The sequence below is a fragment of the Lepisosteus platostomus genome, chromosome 16, assembly GCF_059453375.1.
Source record: "Lepisosteus platostomus isolate fLepPlt1 chromosome 16, fLepPlt1.hap1, whole genome shotgun sequence".
Classification (NCBI taxonomy): Eukaryota; Metazoa; Chordata; class Actinopteri; order Semionotiformes; family Lepisosteidae; genus Lepisosteus; species Lepisosteus platostomus.
The window spans coordinates 8,006,570-8,023,652 of record NC_142626.1 but is presented as its reverse complement, the minus strand read 5'-3'; the positions used below and the strand labels follow the sequence as shown (position 1 = coordinate 8,023,652).

Genomic DNA, 17,083 nt, shown 5'->3' with positions numbered 1-17,083 from the left:
CTCTACTCTTGACAGGAAGACACCGTCTGCCAGCGATAAGCCTGGAATTAGGCAGCATGGAAATCTTTTGTTTTGTTTAAAATGGGTGCAAAATCCAATCTACATCTTTCTTCTTGATAATTTCAGATATAAGTACCCAGGAATGTTGCCACTTTCTGTAGAGGTAAATTATCAGTTGTTCATAAAACTTTAAGAGAAAATATCTTGCTTTGTAGCTGTCAAACGTGGGCATGTGTTTTCTGAAGTCTGTGCGGACTGGGCGTAGCCGTGATGCGGCCTGGTGGATTTCAACATTTGTAAACAGAAAAAACAGAAAAAAAATAATTATTCACTCTTCTTCAGAAGGGAAGCAGTGCTTGTTAAATACCACACCAGCACACAGTTTCACCACGGACGGTGACTCCAGGCAGAGATGTCTCAGTCTGTAAGTGATTATTATTTCTGTTTTGAGTCGAGGTGTCTTGTAAGTAACTGACAATGTTTACAGCCCTGAGGATTTTTCAGTCATGTAATGAGAACTGATTTTTTTTGTTTTGTTTACTGTATAATGCGTGTAAAATTCACGCTACATCTTTCTTCTTGCTGTTTACAAATTTTATTACCTGGGTATGTTGCCATTTCCTTTAGAGGTATTTTAGCAAATTGTTCCTAAATCTTCGAGTAAATAGTTCACTTTTTTAATTTTAAAAATAAACCTGAAACAGATGAAAATAAATTTAAACCTTAATTTAAACTGCATCATACAGCTCTCTTCTGTCCTAATGAAAAACAGTTATGTCATCTGCTATCTTAAATTTTTTTAACTTTCTCTACCCAAAATGTTTATAACTTTCACAGTGCTGTTATTGATATGAAGACCCAAAGTCTGAGTTACTAATAAAAACAGAAAAGGAGATATTAGGCATCCTTGTCAGATGATTCTCTAATTGCAAAGCTCTGAGATGTCCTTTTGAATAGTCTTACTGAGTTCCTGCATCCATTTTAAAGACTCTTAAAAACTTTCTGAAAAGTTGTGACCAAAGCCAAAAAAATCCAAGCAATTGAATTTAAATTTCTGTTATAGTCAGTAAAGTAAAAATATCACTTTTTAATTATACTATTTAATATTTAACGTATTGATCAATTTAAATTCTGAATTATTTTTTCTAAGTTCTAAAAGTATCTGATACTTATACTGCTTTTACTATTTCCTTCATACAGATCTTCTAGCAAATAAGATCAATTACCAGTGAAGTGTACTCTCACGAGGCACTAGTTCTGTAGGGTTTGGGCATTTACTGGGACAATTATTAATTGTAGCCGTAAGTCACAAAATGATTCTTTTAATGGCTTTAGAATCCAACCTTGCGGTATAACTCAAACAACGCACACACACACAGGTACTAATACACAAGAATACATTTATTAATACATAAAATATGCATATAAACCTAACAGATCTTATCGAGAGGGTTATCAGAATACAAAAGGTATATATTCAGTCAGTCACGAAGAGTTACATATATCAAGAGGACATACGTTCAGTATATCATTCATTTAGACCATTTCGTATGTGAACTTGGTAACAACTTCTACACTAGATAGTCAAAACAAGTACATAACTCTTAGGAATTAAGTTGATATCAACTGGTTGGGATAACAATTGAATTCTCGAGCTGTAATGCATTGAAGTTGAATACTCATCCAATTTCTGGGGATTCAGATCTCCTGCGGGCTCTCTGGCTCCGTGCCAGGCTGTGCTGTGCGGCTTGCGACGGTGCGCTGATGATGCTCACTGATCGGCTAGTTAGTGTTAGCTCCTGAGTTGTGCTCAGGAGAAAAGATGACTGTGGGTCCCAGCAAGTCAGGAAGAGGACCAGTTCATTCCTGATGAAGCGCTAGTTCTGAATAGTGATTCAGCTGTCCACAGTTCCGACCTGTTCACGAGACTTGCTGCTGGTGGTAACCTCAGGTGGATCCTCTGGTTACTCTCTGACAACCTCCACTCTCGACTCTTAGAACAAAGCAAAGTTCTGGCACTCGGACACACTGGGCGTTCCGTGGTTGTCCAGGCTGAGTCTCAGGATGGTCAGAAGGTGCGCTGCGAGAATGTCCTGCCCTTGGGAGCCTTTCTGCTCCTGGGAATTCCTTAGAATTCTCTTTTTCAGAAAAGTCCACTACAGGCTCTCTGTGTTGCCTGTTTTTACCTGGAGGAACTTCAGCTCGTTCATTGGCTGAAAGTTTTATGGGCATCAGAGTCCCACGTGGGTTACTCTGCCCTACCAGTTTCTGATTGGTTGATCAAGGTGAGATATGAGTCACTTGCTCCTGACACCTAAGAATGCAATCCAGATGTCCATCTGGCACTCCGTAGACAGATAGGCGCCAATGGATGACCATTGATCATGATAGCCAGGCTTAGCTAAGTGCATCCCCATTTGGGAGCTGTCCCTTATTAAAAGAAAACATCTTTAAATCAGCCTGCATGAATAGTTTCTCTGTGGCTGCACCACAGAGATGAAGAGAGAGATGGGGCCTCATTTGGGAAAGCACAGCAACACTTAATTCTGTCTTCTTAACAAGCCTCGCAGCTACACCAGATACTTTTGTTTTTAGATTTCACGGGACCAGATGTACAAATTGTCAAAAAAAATCCCTTTGTGATGTGTCAGAACTGCAGTACTCATTTCAACATCTGTACTGAGATTTTATGTTTTTATATTAACAACAAATGAGTTCTTGACTGTTTTGACAAATCTTGATTATGCCATGAGATAGGCCTTCTCCAGATATCAATTACACTCAATAGCAGGTAAATTACTTAAAGCTTCAGTTTAGCAAAGAAAAAGGTTATCAATAAACAGTGAATTCTAACTTTGGGAATTCCTAACAAAGTAAGGGAAGAAGTTTCAGATTCACTTAAACTTTGAACTTGAAACAAAAAAGAAGCAACCGAATGGCATTCTTATGTTTTTTCTTGACTCAAAAAGTCTGACCTGTGTACTGTAACAACCTGAGCTCCTGTAACTGTTTTCAATTTAGTGTGCAGCAGTTCAGATGCTCTTAATGACTTTGCTTTATATATTAAGATTTTCTTTTCTGGGTTACTGCTGTAAAGCTGATGGTGTAGGAACTGTTTGCTTTGTGTTACAAGCGCTCTTTGCTCGGGTAGGGTGTGGAGCTTTATGACACTAGTACTGCTGCTTGTGTTGATAGCATATCTCCCTTCCTAGACTCTCACCAGCTGCCTGGGCACAATCCTGCCCTGCATCAACAGCGGCACACTGGTGTCCTTCAGAGCTGACAATGGCTTGCTGTGGTGCAGCACCGAGCACAGCTCTGTCGGCCGCAACATTGAGGCTGCAGGGACCAGCAGGGGCCAGTGGAGCCAGTTCAGGGCTCTGTTGGCCCCCAGTGGGAAGCTGCTGCTGCAGGACCTCAGAGGCGTGTACCTCAGTCGGATCAACTGGGGGGGCGTTGGTGGGGTTGACTCCATCATGGCTGCCAAGGCTGAGGCTGATGTCTACTGTGAGTTTGAGGTCTTCACCCGCGGGGAGTATTTTGTCTTCAGAGCCGATAATGGGAAGTTCCTGTGCAGGAACACCCTTCAGGGCAAGGAGAACATAGAGGCGGCCCGAGATGATCCTGACTCTTCCTGCAACTTCCTGCTGTGCTGCGGAGGTCCAGCAGATGTGGAACCACAGACTGCAGTAAGACCGTTTATTCTTTTGAGCTCTCACACAGAGACAGAGCCCTTGATTTCTAGCAGTGCCCATATATTCACTGTGAGAAGCTATGCACCAGTGTGGTAAATCAGTCCACTGGACACACAGTGAGCACTGGTCACTATGAGGACTGAAAGCTTGGGAGAAGGTAAAGTTCTCTTTTGAGGAATAGAAACAATCAGGCAACACCGTTGTGGTGAAAAAGTGGTAGAGGTTTCTCAACGCTGGGACAGCCTCTCTGACTGGGCACTGTCAGCAGAGTTTCTCAACAGGAAGGTGGTTACACTGCACTTCTACCCAGATATACCAATATCCTGTTTGCAGACCTCATACACAGGAGAAAATCATGCAACATGGCAAAAAAATTATAATCACTCGCTCTGGGCTCACTTCAAAATTGCTCTGTGACTTTGTTAATTCTCTTGGGGTTAAACTACCAGCTGCTTCCTCTTAAAATGGCTTTTTAAGAGGACTCAGCCTTAAAGGCCACTCAGACGTCTGCAGTTATTCTCACATACCCTCAGTTTAACGTATTAATATTGATAAGAAAAGTCTGAAGCTTGAAAACATTCTATGATATTACTTTGCTAATACATATAAGTATCCATTCCTTCAGGATATATAGAGCAGTGTGTTAAACCAGCCCTCTTGACACAGTGAGTATTGGTCAATATGAGGACATACAGACCAGTGTGTTTAACCAGTCCACTGGACACACAGTGAGCATTGGTCACTCTGAAGACATATAATGATTCTGCTTTATACATTAAGTTTAAAACTTTTTTTTTGGGTTACTGCTGTAAAGCTGATGGTGTAGGAACTGTTTACTGTGTGTTACAAGCGCTCTTTGCTCGGGTAGGGTGTGGAGCTTTATGACACTAGTACTGCTGCTTGTGATGATAGTATATCTCCCTTCTTAGACTCTCACCAGCTGCCTGGGCACAATCCTGCCCTGCATCAACAGCGGCACACTGGTGTCCTTCAGAGCTGACAATGGCTTGCTGTGGTGCAGCACCGAGCACAGCTCTGTCGGCCGCAACATTGAGGCTGCAGGGACCAGCAGGGGCCAGTGGAGCCAGTTCAGGGCTCTGTTGGCCCCCAGCGGGAAGCTGCTGCTGCAGGACCTCAGAGGCGTGTACCTCAGTCGGATCAACTGGGGGGGCGTTGGTGGGGTTGACTCCATCATGGCTGCCAAGGCTGAGGCTGATGTCTACTGTGAGTTTGAGGTCTTCACCCGCGGGGAGTATTTTGTCTTCAGAGCCGATAATGGGAAGTTCCTGTGCAGGAACACCCTTCAGGGCAAGGAGAACATAGAGGCGGCCCGAGATGATCCTGACTCTTCCTGCAACTTCCTGCTGTGCTGCGGAGGTCCAGCAGATGTGGAACCACAGACTGCAGTAAGACCGTTTATTCTTTTGAGCTCTCACACAGAGAAAGAGCCCTTGATTTCTAGCAGTGCCCATATATTCACTGTGAGAAGCTATACACCAGTGTGGTAAATCAGTCCACTGGACACACAGTGAGCACTGGTCACTATGAGCATTGAAAGCTTGGGAGAAGGTAAAGTTCTCTTTTGAGGAATAGAAACAATCAGGCAACACCGTTGTGGTGAAAAGGTGGTAGAGGTTTCTCAACGCTGGGACAGCCTCTCTGACTGGGCACTGTCAGCAGAGTTTCTCAACAGGAAGGTGGTTACACTGCACTTCTACCCACATATACCAATATCCTGTTTGCAGACCTCATACACAGAAGAAAATCATGCAACATGGCAAAAAAATTATAATCACTCGCTCTGGGCTCACTTCAAAATTGCTCTGTGACTTTGTTAATTCTCTTGGGGTTAAACTACCAGCTGCTTCCTCTTAAAATGGCTTTTTAAGAGGACTCAGCCTCAAAGGCACTCAGACGTCTGCAGTTATTCTCACATTCCCTCAGTTTAACGTATTAATATTGATAAGAAAAGTCTGAAGCTTGAAAACATTCTATGATATTACTTTGCTAATACATATAAGTATCCATTCCTTCCGGATATATAGAGCAGTGTGTTAAACCAGCCCTCTTGACACAGTGAGTATTGGTCACTATGAGGACATACAGACCAGTGTGTTTAACCAGTCCACTGGACACACAGTGAGCATTGGTCACTCTGAAGACATATAATGATTATGCTTTATATATTAAGTTTAAAGCTTTTTCTTTTTTGGGTTACTGCTGTAAAGCTGATGGTGTAGGAACTGTTTACTGCGTGTTACAAGCGCTCTTTGCTCGGGTAGGGTGTGGAGCTTTATGACACTAGTACTGCTGCTTGTGATGATAGTATATCTCCCTTCCTAGACTCTCACCAGCTGCCTGGGCACAATCCTGCCCTGCATCAACAGCGGCACACTGGTGTCCTTCAGAGCTGACAATGGCTTGCTGTGGTGCAGCACCGAGCACAGCTCTGTCGGCCGCAACATTGAGGCTGCAGGGACCAGCAGGGGCCAGTGGAGCCAGTTCAGGGCTCTGTTGGCCCCCAGCGGGAAGCTGCTGCTGCAGGACCTCAGAGGCGTGTACCTCAGTCGGATCAACTGGGGGGGCGTTGGTGGGGTTGACTCCATCATGGCTGCCAAGGCTGAGGCTGATGTCTACTGTGAGTTTGAGGTCTTCACCTGCGGGGAGTATTTTGTCTTCAGAGCCGATAATGGGAAGTTCCTGTGCAGGAACCCCCGTCAGGGCAAGGAGAACATAGAGGCGGCCCGAGATGATCCTGACTCTTCCTGCAACTTCCTGCTGTGCTGCACATGACTGTACAGAGCACACGTACTCCCTCACTGTACATCACAGACACATAACGCCACACTGTTCACACGCCACACACACAGTGGTACATGATTGTACGGAGCATATACCCTCCCTCATTGTTTTTGCACTTATAATTCCAGTGAAGAGGAAGATATGAAATTCATAAAGCTGTTTTTTTTTTCCTTTTTGCTGGAATGCACAGTGCAACATAATCAAGAATTAGAAACATTAAAAATAAAACAAATCTACCAATATCAGCATGGATAATATCTACTTAACGTTAAGTTTCTCTATATTTTGTGCTGCCATCAAACTGTCAAATATCATCTGGTAATGTCAAAATATTATTTCCTCCTATTCCTGCAAATAATCTTATATAGTATGCATTGTGTCACACAGACATTATCACTCCTGGTTTCTTCAGACTGTATTTGCTGATTTTTTTTTGTATGCTTAATATGAACAAATAAAAGAAAATTAATTCCGTTTTCTTCAGCAACTCTAAAGTGTATTAGGACAGAGCAGGTTCAGACAGTCAGCTATGCAAAAATCGTCATCATTAAGTGGAACTCACTGACCTTTCCATCTATTCATTATAAAGTAACTTGTGCTGCATTATTGCCTAGCAAGGGGAAGGCCATGTCAGGGGTGCCCATGAACCCGTGATCTGTGATATTAAGAGCAATTGCTTTACTGCATGTGTTGCCAGTATCACTATACCTTCAGCTAAACAATTATACAATTAAGTATATTAAATAAAATGACAAGAAAATTAAATTTGTTGAATCATTCTTATTATATCTGGTGATCTTTGCTGACATGAGATGGCATATGTTCAGTGTGTCCCGCGGGGGCTGTCTTGTTGCTTGGTGCTCTGCTTGCTGAATGAGCGTGTGCAGCTACACTCCTCACCGTAGTAATCTGGGGAAAAATGCGGTGATGATCTGATGTGTCCTTGTCTGAAATAAATCACAATCCACAGAGACAGGCGCGCCTGGGTGTCCCCAGCACAACACCGGAGCTAATCTTCACACTCTGAAACGACATTTCAACTTCCAACCACTAGAAGGAGACATTTCACAAAACAACTTGCGCAGCATGACCGAACACTGATAGACTGTACTGGAAAGTTTAAGTAAAGATAGATACTTTATTGATCCTGTGAGGGAAATTGCAGTGCAACAGCAGCTTAACACAGTCAGCACAGCACAGTGTAATGAAATTATACAATAATACAACCCTAAAATACATACAATACAATCAGCACAGTCAGTGAGAAGTGCACTTAGAAGAGTTACTCACAGTCCAGAATATACAAAGAACAAACCAGAACATTACACAAAAAGTTGTATTGCACAATAGAAATATGAATGGATTGCACAAGTCCCTGGCATATATTGCACAAAAACACACAATGGATGCGTTGTACAGTCTTATGGCAGAAGGCAAGAATGACCTTCTGTAGCACTTCCTGTCGCACCATGGTTGGATCAGCCTATTGCTGAATGTGCTCTTCATTCTCACAAGCATGTCAAAGAGGGGATGGGAGATGGGACACCATTCTTCTCTCAGCCACTACCTCCAGGGGGTCCAGGTCAGACCCAATGACAGAGCTTGCTCTTCTGATGAGCTTGTTCAGCCTGTTAGCAGCCCCTGCTCTAATCCCAGAATGCCAGCATACCACCGTGTAGAAAATGGCGCTTGCCACAACCGACTGATAGAACATATGTAGCATCTTGCTACACACACTGAAGGACGTGAGCCTCCTCAAGAAGTAAAGTCGGCTCTGACCCTTCTTGAAGATGGCCTCAGTGTTCTTAGACCATTCCAGTCTATCATCGATGTGCACTCCCAGGTACTTGTATGAGTCCACTATCTCCACGCCACTCCCATAGATGTAGACACGAGTAGGTTGGACCCCATTCCTCCTGAAATCTGTCACCACCTCTTTCTTCTTTGCCACATTCAATTGCAGGTGGTTCTCCCCACACCACTCCACGAAGCTGCTGACCAGTCCTCTGTACTCTTCCTCCTGCCCACCCTTGAAACATCCCACAATTGCAGAGTCATCTGACAACTTTTGCAGGTGGCACGACTTTGAGTTGAATTTAAAGTCCGAAGTATAGAGGATGAAGAGGAACGGAGAAAGAACTGTCCCCCTGAGGAGCCCCTGTGTTACTCACTACCTGCTCAGACACAGTTCTGAAGTCTCACAAACTGTGGTCTGCCTGTCAGATAATCAGTGATCCATGAGAACATGGAGGCACCCACTTGCATCTCCTCCAGCTTCCTCCTTAGCAGTAAGGGCTGGATAGTATTGAAGGCACTGGAGAAGTCAAAAAACGTAATCCTCTCTGTGTTGCCAGCCTTGTCCAGGTGGGAGTAGGCCCTTTGCAGCATGTAGATGATTGCATCTTCCACACCAATACTGGGTTGGTAGGCGAACTGTAGGGTGTCCAGTGATGAACTGACCGGGGTCTCAGGTGGGACAAGACCAGCCTCTCCAGTGTCATCATGAAGTGAGAAATCAGCGCAAGTGGTCTGTAGTCATTGAGGACAGAGGGGTGCCCTTTCTTTGGTAATGGGACCAAGCATGATGTCTTCCAGAGCACAGGGACTCTCTCCAAGCGCAGGCTCAGGCTGAAGAGTTGCTGGAGAACTCTGCTTAGCTGATCGGCACAAGCCCTCAAATCTCTGGAACAAATGTTATCTGGTCCTGTGGCCTTACCCTGGTGAAGCCTCTTCAACTCCCTCTTCACCTGGTCAGCCGTGATGGTCAGCCTGGCCTGGGGGATGGTGCTCATAGCGCTGTCAATGCTTCAGGTGTTAATGGTGGAGGTGTTGGAGAGTGGCAGCTGCAGGGGATGGGGGGTGAGTAGCTGTTGGGGGTTGTAGCTGTAGATGGCCATGATTGTGGGGGGATGGAGGAGGTGTTGGGCAGTCGCACCTGCGAGGGCTTAGGGAGCATGTGGCTGTGGGGGGATAGGTGGTGAGCCACAGAAGGCCCCGAATCAAACCTATTAAAAACTGGTTCAGCTCATTGACCATCTCCAGGTTTCCCTCTGTTACACCCCCAGCCTGTTTGAAGCCAGTGATCTCTCTCATGCTGCTTCATACGTCCCTCACCATATTCCTTTGCAGTTTTAAAGGTTGGCTAACAGATCTAATTACCTGCCCCTTTTGTTTGAAAATAGAAGCAATAAGCAATTGCTGGCACCTGGTAGAGTAAATTAGCCTAGAGTCTTATTATGATTAAACAGTTCTACTCTGTACTGTACCTCTTTTCATCCTTTGTAACATGGTTTTTTTATATTCAGCGTGCATTTTAGTGAGGTCTATTGCTGTAGATTCCATTATCATTTTAAAGAACATATTGCAATAACAAAACTTCACCAGAATAGAGCAAGTGACTGTGTTTTGTGTGAGTGAAAAAAGAAACGATGTCAGGACCAATCTAAAAAGCTAAAAAAATCTAAAATAAGTTATTATGGCTTTATTACTTCTAGTGCTGTTTGGAAATAGTTAAATGGCAATGAGCTGGCATCTTTATCAATTCTGTAGTGTTTCACAAGTGCTCGTGCAAGGCAATTCTATTTTTGAAAGTTATTGATAAGTATATTTACACTACCTCTCTCACAGACAGAAAGATAAAAAAAACTTGTTTTCAACTAACATGTCCTGAACTACAGTCCACACTAATTAAGAACCTGAAAGAGGCACATTACTTTCACAAACTACAGTATAATAATAAACTATTTTATATATCCAACTGAGCAATCTTGCTTCTATAAAATATGCCTCCTTTTTAATTAGATCAATATTTACCATGCCGTAATACAGTAAAATTAATAAAAGTCAAAGAGTATACAACTTAAGTTCTGTAATTTGAAAAAGATCATCCCTCAGTATTGAATGGGATTTGAAACCAGGTATTTTCTGGCAAAAGCCCAAATGCTCCACACGCCCTGTTAAACTTTCACCACCTGGTGGTTTTACAAAATAGTGCAGCCCCACAACTGAGTATTTTTTTAAAAAGCTGTGACATTCTGCATGGCAGGATCTGTATATCGACTATAAATTTGCTGTTGTCAACCTTTTAGGTTATATCAGTCTCAACCAGTTAAGTCACATTTATTCACACATACAAGTAAATATGCTTTCACTATCTTGAAGTATCAAATTTTTGGCATACAAACGATAGTTTTGTTCACGTCTGACGTTCCCAAAGTTCTTACCATTGAAAGGCTATCTATTTTGAAGGACCTTGTAAAGACATAATACGTAAGTTGTGGTTTGGTAAAGGCTGTTCCCTTTATTATTTAAGATGCATACCATACACTTGGGGACCATATTTCAGGTGGGTTTTAATAGGACTTTAGGGATATGACTGCAAATTGTGTGGTGATTCATAGGACTATTATTATATGATGACTGGCAAGTGTTGTGGAGTGCTGAGTCATTTTCCCTTTAGTTCCTTTACTGTTCTGTCTGTCCCTCTATTCCAGTTGTGGGCTGTACTGCATACATCAATTCTGACTGTGTGGCAATTGATGAGCATCTAGACATCTAGACACTGTATAATTCTATATGTGAAGTTTGATTCTTGTGCTTTTCAAATCATTCTCAATCAGAGCAATCCGATTGTTCATTATGATATCAATTATGTTTCCAAATTCTTATCATGTTATGTTAATTAGTAGATACTATTGGAATATCCCTAACTACCAAACTTTTATTAACTTTTTATTTCTGTATTTTGTTTTTGCTACAAAATGTAAGTTTCTGAACCCCCTTCCACTTGCCAGATATTCTATAAATACCAGTGACTCTCATCTGAAATCATAGTAATTATTTTTAATAAAAAGTACATCCTAATTGCAATTTCCTCATACAAGGTTTCTGATTATTTTTATTTTTTTATTTACTGTACAGTATATTGTAAAACCTGTTTAATTAGTCCCCTGTTAATTCCATTTTTTATATCTGAGCTTTTCAAACGATCATTCTAATACTTTTCTAATCATCTTTGTGTGTATTGACCAAGCAGAAAGGGCACAAGAATGTAGCTAAAGAGGCCCCATCTTTCGTGTTACAACCCAGATGTCCTGATCAAGACAGCGCTAACCGCATAACCGACCGCTTTGCTCACTTACCAACACACCCTCTCCTCTCAATGTATTTAAGCACTACTCACTTTGTCCTCCTCTCTCAGTATTACATTTACCTATTGAGCTCCCCTTACCATTGGTATTTCATTTAGATTGTCTTCGTGTTTCCGGACCCCTTTTGTTTTTTTTACTTTGTTTCTCAGATTGTGGCTTTGTGTGACTTTAGGACTTTCTCGGTAAAGGACTTCTGATTCCCCATTCTGACCAAATCTTTTGGATAGTGAATTCAATATTGAGGAACTTCTTGGATACCGCCCTGTCTACAGAGTCCACATAGGATCCATCCCTCCTTTGGTTTAGAAAGATGGACTGTAACATCTACAGTAGTTCCATTTGGCTCTCATGCTGTGATCTCAGCCACAGAATGACTTGGTGCTCTTTGTGTATGGGGAAGTGAGGGAGTTTGTCTTTCACAGGACAGTGATGACCCAGTACTCTCCATGATGGATGTTTGCCTCTGACAGCTGGTTGTCTAGCAGAGAGTCATCTGGACATGATCATAAGGTCCAAGGTCACTGTTCATCACCCAGAGGAAGACCCAACAGTGAGAGATCTGTAGGGTGGTACTAGAACCTAGCCTGATAGCATCTCAGCAAATCACCAACTTTGATGTACAGAATTGTCTCCAAGATATTCTTTCTGCAACAGAAGAAATCCTGTGTTCTTGAACCAGGTGTTATCTTTGCCTTAAATTTTAAATAAGAAAGTTGGACTCATTCTATTGGTCAACATGTTGAATGTCCAAATATATTCAGCAATAAGCTGTAGCCGGGACAAACTGATTTATCTCACCTGTCTACCTTTGTGGCCAGACCCAGGAAAACACAGACTATTTGTGCCAGACCGAAGTTCAGCAAGACGAGGTTATTCACAGGTGAAGCCAACTTCCTGTCTGATTGCGTTTCCAGCTGACTGATAGAACTAGCCAACTCCACAGTGCCCCCGCGAGACATGAAAGGCAACTGGTACATTGTACTAACAGCCAGACCCAGACACCACTGTGTTCCTGAGCTGATAAAACTGCAAGGGAATTTCTTTCTTTAGTTTCTTCTAAAGTTTAAGAAATAAAAAAAACTGTCTGAAGAGCAGCAGTGCTTCAGTAGTACCAGGAGATACTTACAATGTATCGTTGATGTATTCATAAAACAGTTAACAGTGGAAGATAATGAATTTAGAGAAAAAACGTTAGAGAAATATAAAAAATAAAGATTTTCCTGAAGCTTCTGAAGTCCTTTGTAAATGAACAAAATTCAGCATTAACACAGTGTGACAAGACAAAGTGGGGATGAGACATCAGTGTTAGAGAGTTGTGATACACAATGAATCATGTCAGTGGTCAATGGTCAATGAATATTATGAAGCTGACAAGAGCTCAACACTCATGAGTCATTCTGAGAGCAGTGTGAGTAAAAACACATTTAGAATGATTTTCTAACTTATGGTACTGCTGTCTGGCAGAACTGGGAACCTGGATTCAATTCCTGGGTGCTAACTGTGTGGAATTAGCTTTTTCTCCCTGTGATCTCCCTATGTTCATGTGGGTTTCCTTCTGGTGCAATGGTCTCCTCTCACAACCCAAATACATTGTTAGAATAACTGGCTGCTGGGGAAATTGACCCCAGTGTGAGTGTGTGAGTGTTTGTGTGTCTTTTTGTGTCTGTCTGTCTAGCAGCCGACTGGCTTCTCTTCCAGAGTGTATCCTGCTTTGCACCCTTTGCAAGTAATGCAAGTCATGTGGTATTACATAGGGTTCTCAATTTACTTGAGGGTTGTGTTCTGGAAACCTGCGCATATTGTACATTTAGCGTATTATAAGAAACTTTTTCCTATTTAAAATAATGGTAAATGTTATAGTTGCGTTCCACGTGCATAAGTTTGACCCTACTTACACCCTATACAGATGCAGCCATTCAAAATGGGTATACTCCGGTGGGCGTGTCGCATCAAAACGCAGTATCACGCGGTATATCGCGTCATTTGACGTCATGCCGGAAAGTATCCAGAATCACCTTGTAAAACCGCCAGGAGGAGCCAATAAAGCTTAACCTCTCATGTACAGCATTTGAGCTTTTAAATTTAAACTGTGTATTACAGCATGTTAATCATCAGTCATTAAAAAGTTGGTATATTTTATGAAAGCAAGATTGCTCAGTTGGACAACAGTACACAACCTACCTTTATCAGAAATATTTATGCATCAGAGCCTTTACCAAAGATATTACTAATAGTATTAATAATGAATGACTTTGGACAAGCGGTAAACTCAAAGTATTACGCTGGTCCACATTCTTTCTAACCGTCATTTTAAACGAAAATACTTTTAGTAAATTTAGTAAATGTAAATTTGAGGTGTTTTATTAGCATGGCAGATGGGTACAATCAGTGTTGGGTATTTACTTTGCTTTGAGATGCCACTTTTAAAGGTGATATATAAAATCAAGGTTTTAACTTGCTTTAACTCCGCAAGTCTGAGTTCTTGTGTCTGTCCTATCCGAACCCGAAAGTATTACAATATGTATCTTTATAGCAGGTGGTGTACAACTTTTCAGCATACAGTAGGTTACACTTTTCTAAACTCTATTTAAAAAATAAAAGTGATTACAATCTAATCTTTCCACGTTTGATCCCAAGATCCCAAGAAAAATAAATTTAAACGGGGAAAAAGTTATGCTGAAAGTTAATTAAGATACTTAGAAGACAAAGATATCAATGACTGTATATGTTGCATTTGTCTGATTGTGAATCAAAAAACACATATATTTAAATACGCGTTTACGATTTAAATCAAAACGCGATTTAAATCAAAACGCGATTCAAATCAATATACTGTAAATATTTATTTTGTAACGCATAGGTGACTATTCATTGTTATTAAAATGACTTAAATTCGATCATGTTGTGATATTTAGAAATATAAATTTGTTTGGTGCTTGTTGACTCCGGTATCACGTTAGTTAAAGACTTCGATGCTTAAAATGTTTAGGGAGAAATGGAATACTGGTGTGTATTTTTTCTTTAAAGTACCGAGACCAGCCATATACTTTTTTTTTACTTGTTTATGTTCCAAAATTAATATAGTTTATGGCCTTCACACACGTTACAGTATGCTCCTATTCTTTTTATGCTCAGCTACTAAGATTTCCATATAAATATTCAATATTAAAATGGGCAAAGTAAAGACATTTAAATCTCTCTACGACCAACCAACGGACCAAGAGTGCCCCTGTCGGTCAACCAATCACGTACCAAGGTATTTTGCGTCAACGCGCGTCACGATGCGCGAGGCCCTAGCAAATTACCTCCGGTACGTGTCTGTACCGCGCACTTTGAATGGCTGCATCTGTATATTTGATACTGCATAATTAGGCAGTTGTTGCAGCTCTAATTTGATTTGAGACAGTGGTGATCTCTGTCTTGATGACCAATATTGCAGCCCAGCAGTTATGTCACATAGACTACATGGTGGTCTGAAATGAGCCACAAGTGTGACTGGATGCTGTGCACGGCTGGCAAATAGCATTTGATTTTGATTTAAGTGTGGGCCAGAGTCCTTTAGGAACCTGACTAGTTTGCATTTAGTAATTAACAATGATGTAAACTGTATCTAAAGCCTTGGGTTCTGGAATTCAGTTTGGTTCATTGTATTAAGAGTGTGTTCATAAGAAGACTGTTGTGTATAATTAGTCAAATCATTTCTAAAAACTGAAATATGGCCACCTGGCCTTTAGTTTTGGCTTCAGTAATAGGGTGACTACATTTATTACATAACATATCTGTGTAATCCAGTTCGGAGGGGTTTGAAAAAGTTATTTGCATATAAGTGGTTATTTAACCGAAGTGTAACAGCACATTCTAGTATTTTTGCAAGAAAGGGTAAATTGGAGATGGGGTGAAAATTATTTAGATTGTCCAGAGCCATGTTAGACTTTTTTGCTATAGGGGTAATAGCAGCAAATTTGAGGACCAGTGGTGCAACACCTGTGCTCAAGGATTCATTTATTATATTGAGGAACATGGGGCAGAGAGAAGTGAAACATGACTGAAATAAAGTGGTGGGGATGGGATCTAATATACAAGTGCTGGATTTCATATGTGAAGCCAGTTTTCTGATGGATACAGAGTCAAGAAGAGAGAAGGTGGAGAGAAGGGAACCAGTAAAGTTGGGCAAGCAGTGAGGAGGTGTGGAAGTGACACGCACTGTGGTGAGAATGTGATGCCGGATCTTGGAGCTAAAGAAATCTAGGAATGTGTTGCAAGGTAGCGATGAGACAGGTAATGTCATGGGGCAGTTAGGCTTAGGTTGATGGTAGAGAAAAGGTGTCTGGGGTTGTTTTGGTTATTCTCAATGATGTGAGAAATAGGTGGATCTAGCAGTCTCTATCGTATCCTTATATTTAGACAAGTAATCTTTCCAAGAATGCTAATGTACGTTTAGGCCAGAAAGACAACACCTACACTCAAGTTTCAGGGAGACTGACTTCATTGATTGATGGTCAGTGTACCGGGGGCAGAGTGAGAAAAAGAGATGGTTCGAGTTTTTAGAGGAGCAAAGGTGTTAAGTGTAGATAAAAGAGTGCTATTAAGCAAATGTATTTTGTCCTCTAGAGGGTCAGAGGCAGATAAACAAGATAAGGAGGATAGAACAGAATTTGTGAACCTAAACTGATCAACTGATTGCCAGTTGTAGAAATTTACAGAGCATGAAGGGGGAAGTGTTAGAAACAGGTAATTCCAGAAATAAATGAATAGTTGAGTGATCATAGAGGCCTAGTTCAAGGGAAATGGCTCTTTCAAGTGAGAAACTGAAGAGCCAATTGTAATGATGAAATCTAAGGTGTGTCCTTTGTAATGTGTTGGGCTGAGAACAAACTGGATTAAATCAAAGCATCCCAACAGAGCTAGAAAACCCTTAGCCAAACTGGAAGAACTTGAGCCAATATGTATACTAATGTCCCCAAGAATAAGGATCCTCTTAAATCTGAGGCATAAAAATTAAAGTAGATTTCCAAACTCACCTAAAAGGGCGGATAACTAGTTGATAATTCAAGCAGGTAGAAGAGAGCAGGAGTGTCTCTTTAGGAAAAGGACCAGTGGAAATAGAGGGAGAGAAAATACATCAGTTATATATAAACAGCTGTTATTGTTTTGAGCATTGTAACTGGCCCTGCTTCATTTCTCATTAGATAAAAAAATGTTTAAAATGTAGTTGCTGGGGGACTCCAGTAAGGAGTATGGCTTTTGTTTGAACTGTTTTTATATCAAAAAGGATTTAACTGGCCTGTCAAACGTAGGAAGACTGGTTATGGGTGTAACTTTAGTACTGTATATTGAGGTAAATGAGTGCTCAGTTTATGTGTGACCTGTTTATTATATTTAAATATCTTGTAGTGACATCTAGAGGTGATACTAATAACTGACAATGAGCAGGTC

General features: G+C 41.4%; 1 protein-coding gene across 2 annotated transcripts; it reads left to right on the top strand.

Moving 5' to 3' along the window:
- The first annotated feature begins 308 nt into the window (after positions 1 to 308).
- LOC148646796 (uncharacterized) lies at positions 309 to 8,763 on the top strand. Of its 2 annotated transcripts, XM_088608915.1 has the most exons (5): positions 309 to 424; positions 3,213 to 3,689; positions 4,625 to 5,101; positions 6,039 to 6,333; positions 8,461 to 8,763. In XM_088608915.1, exons 1-5 carry the CDS (start codon positions 413 to 415, stop codon positions 8,493 to 8,495), a joined length of 1,296 nt encoding a protein of 431 aa, XP_088465041.1. In that variant the 5' UTR covers positions 309 to 412; the 3' UTR covers positions 8,496 to 8,763. The 2 variants fall into 2 exon arrangements, with proteins under 2 accessions (XP_088465041.1, XP_088465040.1); XM_088608914.1 differs by lacking the exon at positions 8,461 to 8,763 and having other exon boundaries at positions 6,039 to 7,262.
- The last annotated feature ends 8,320 nt before the right edge of the window (positions 8,764 to 17,083 follow it).

What these genes read in the sequence shown, in the direction of transcription:
- LOC148646796 (XM_088608914.1), top strand. An exon ending in ATGTGGAACCACAGACTGCA is followed by an intron (nt 3,690 to 4,624) that starts GTAAGACCGTTT and finishes CTCCCTTCTTAG; the next exon opens with ACTCTCACCAGCTGCCTGGG. An exon ending in ATGTGGAACCACAGACTGCA is followed by an intron (nt 5,102 to 6,038) that starts GTAAGACCGTTT and finishes CTCCCTTCCTAG; the next exon opens with ACTCTCACCAGCTGCCTGGG.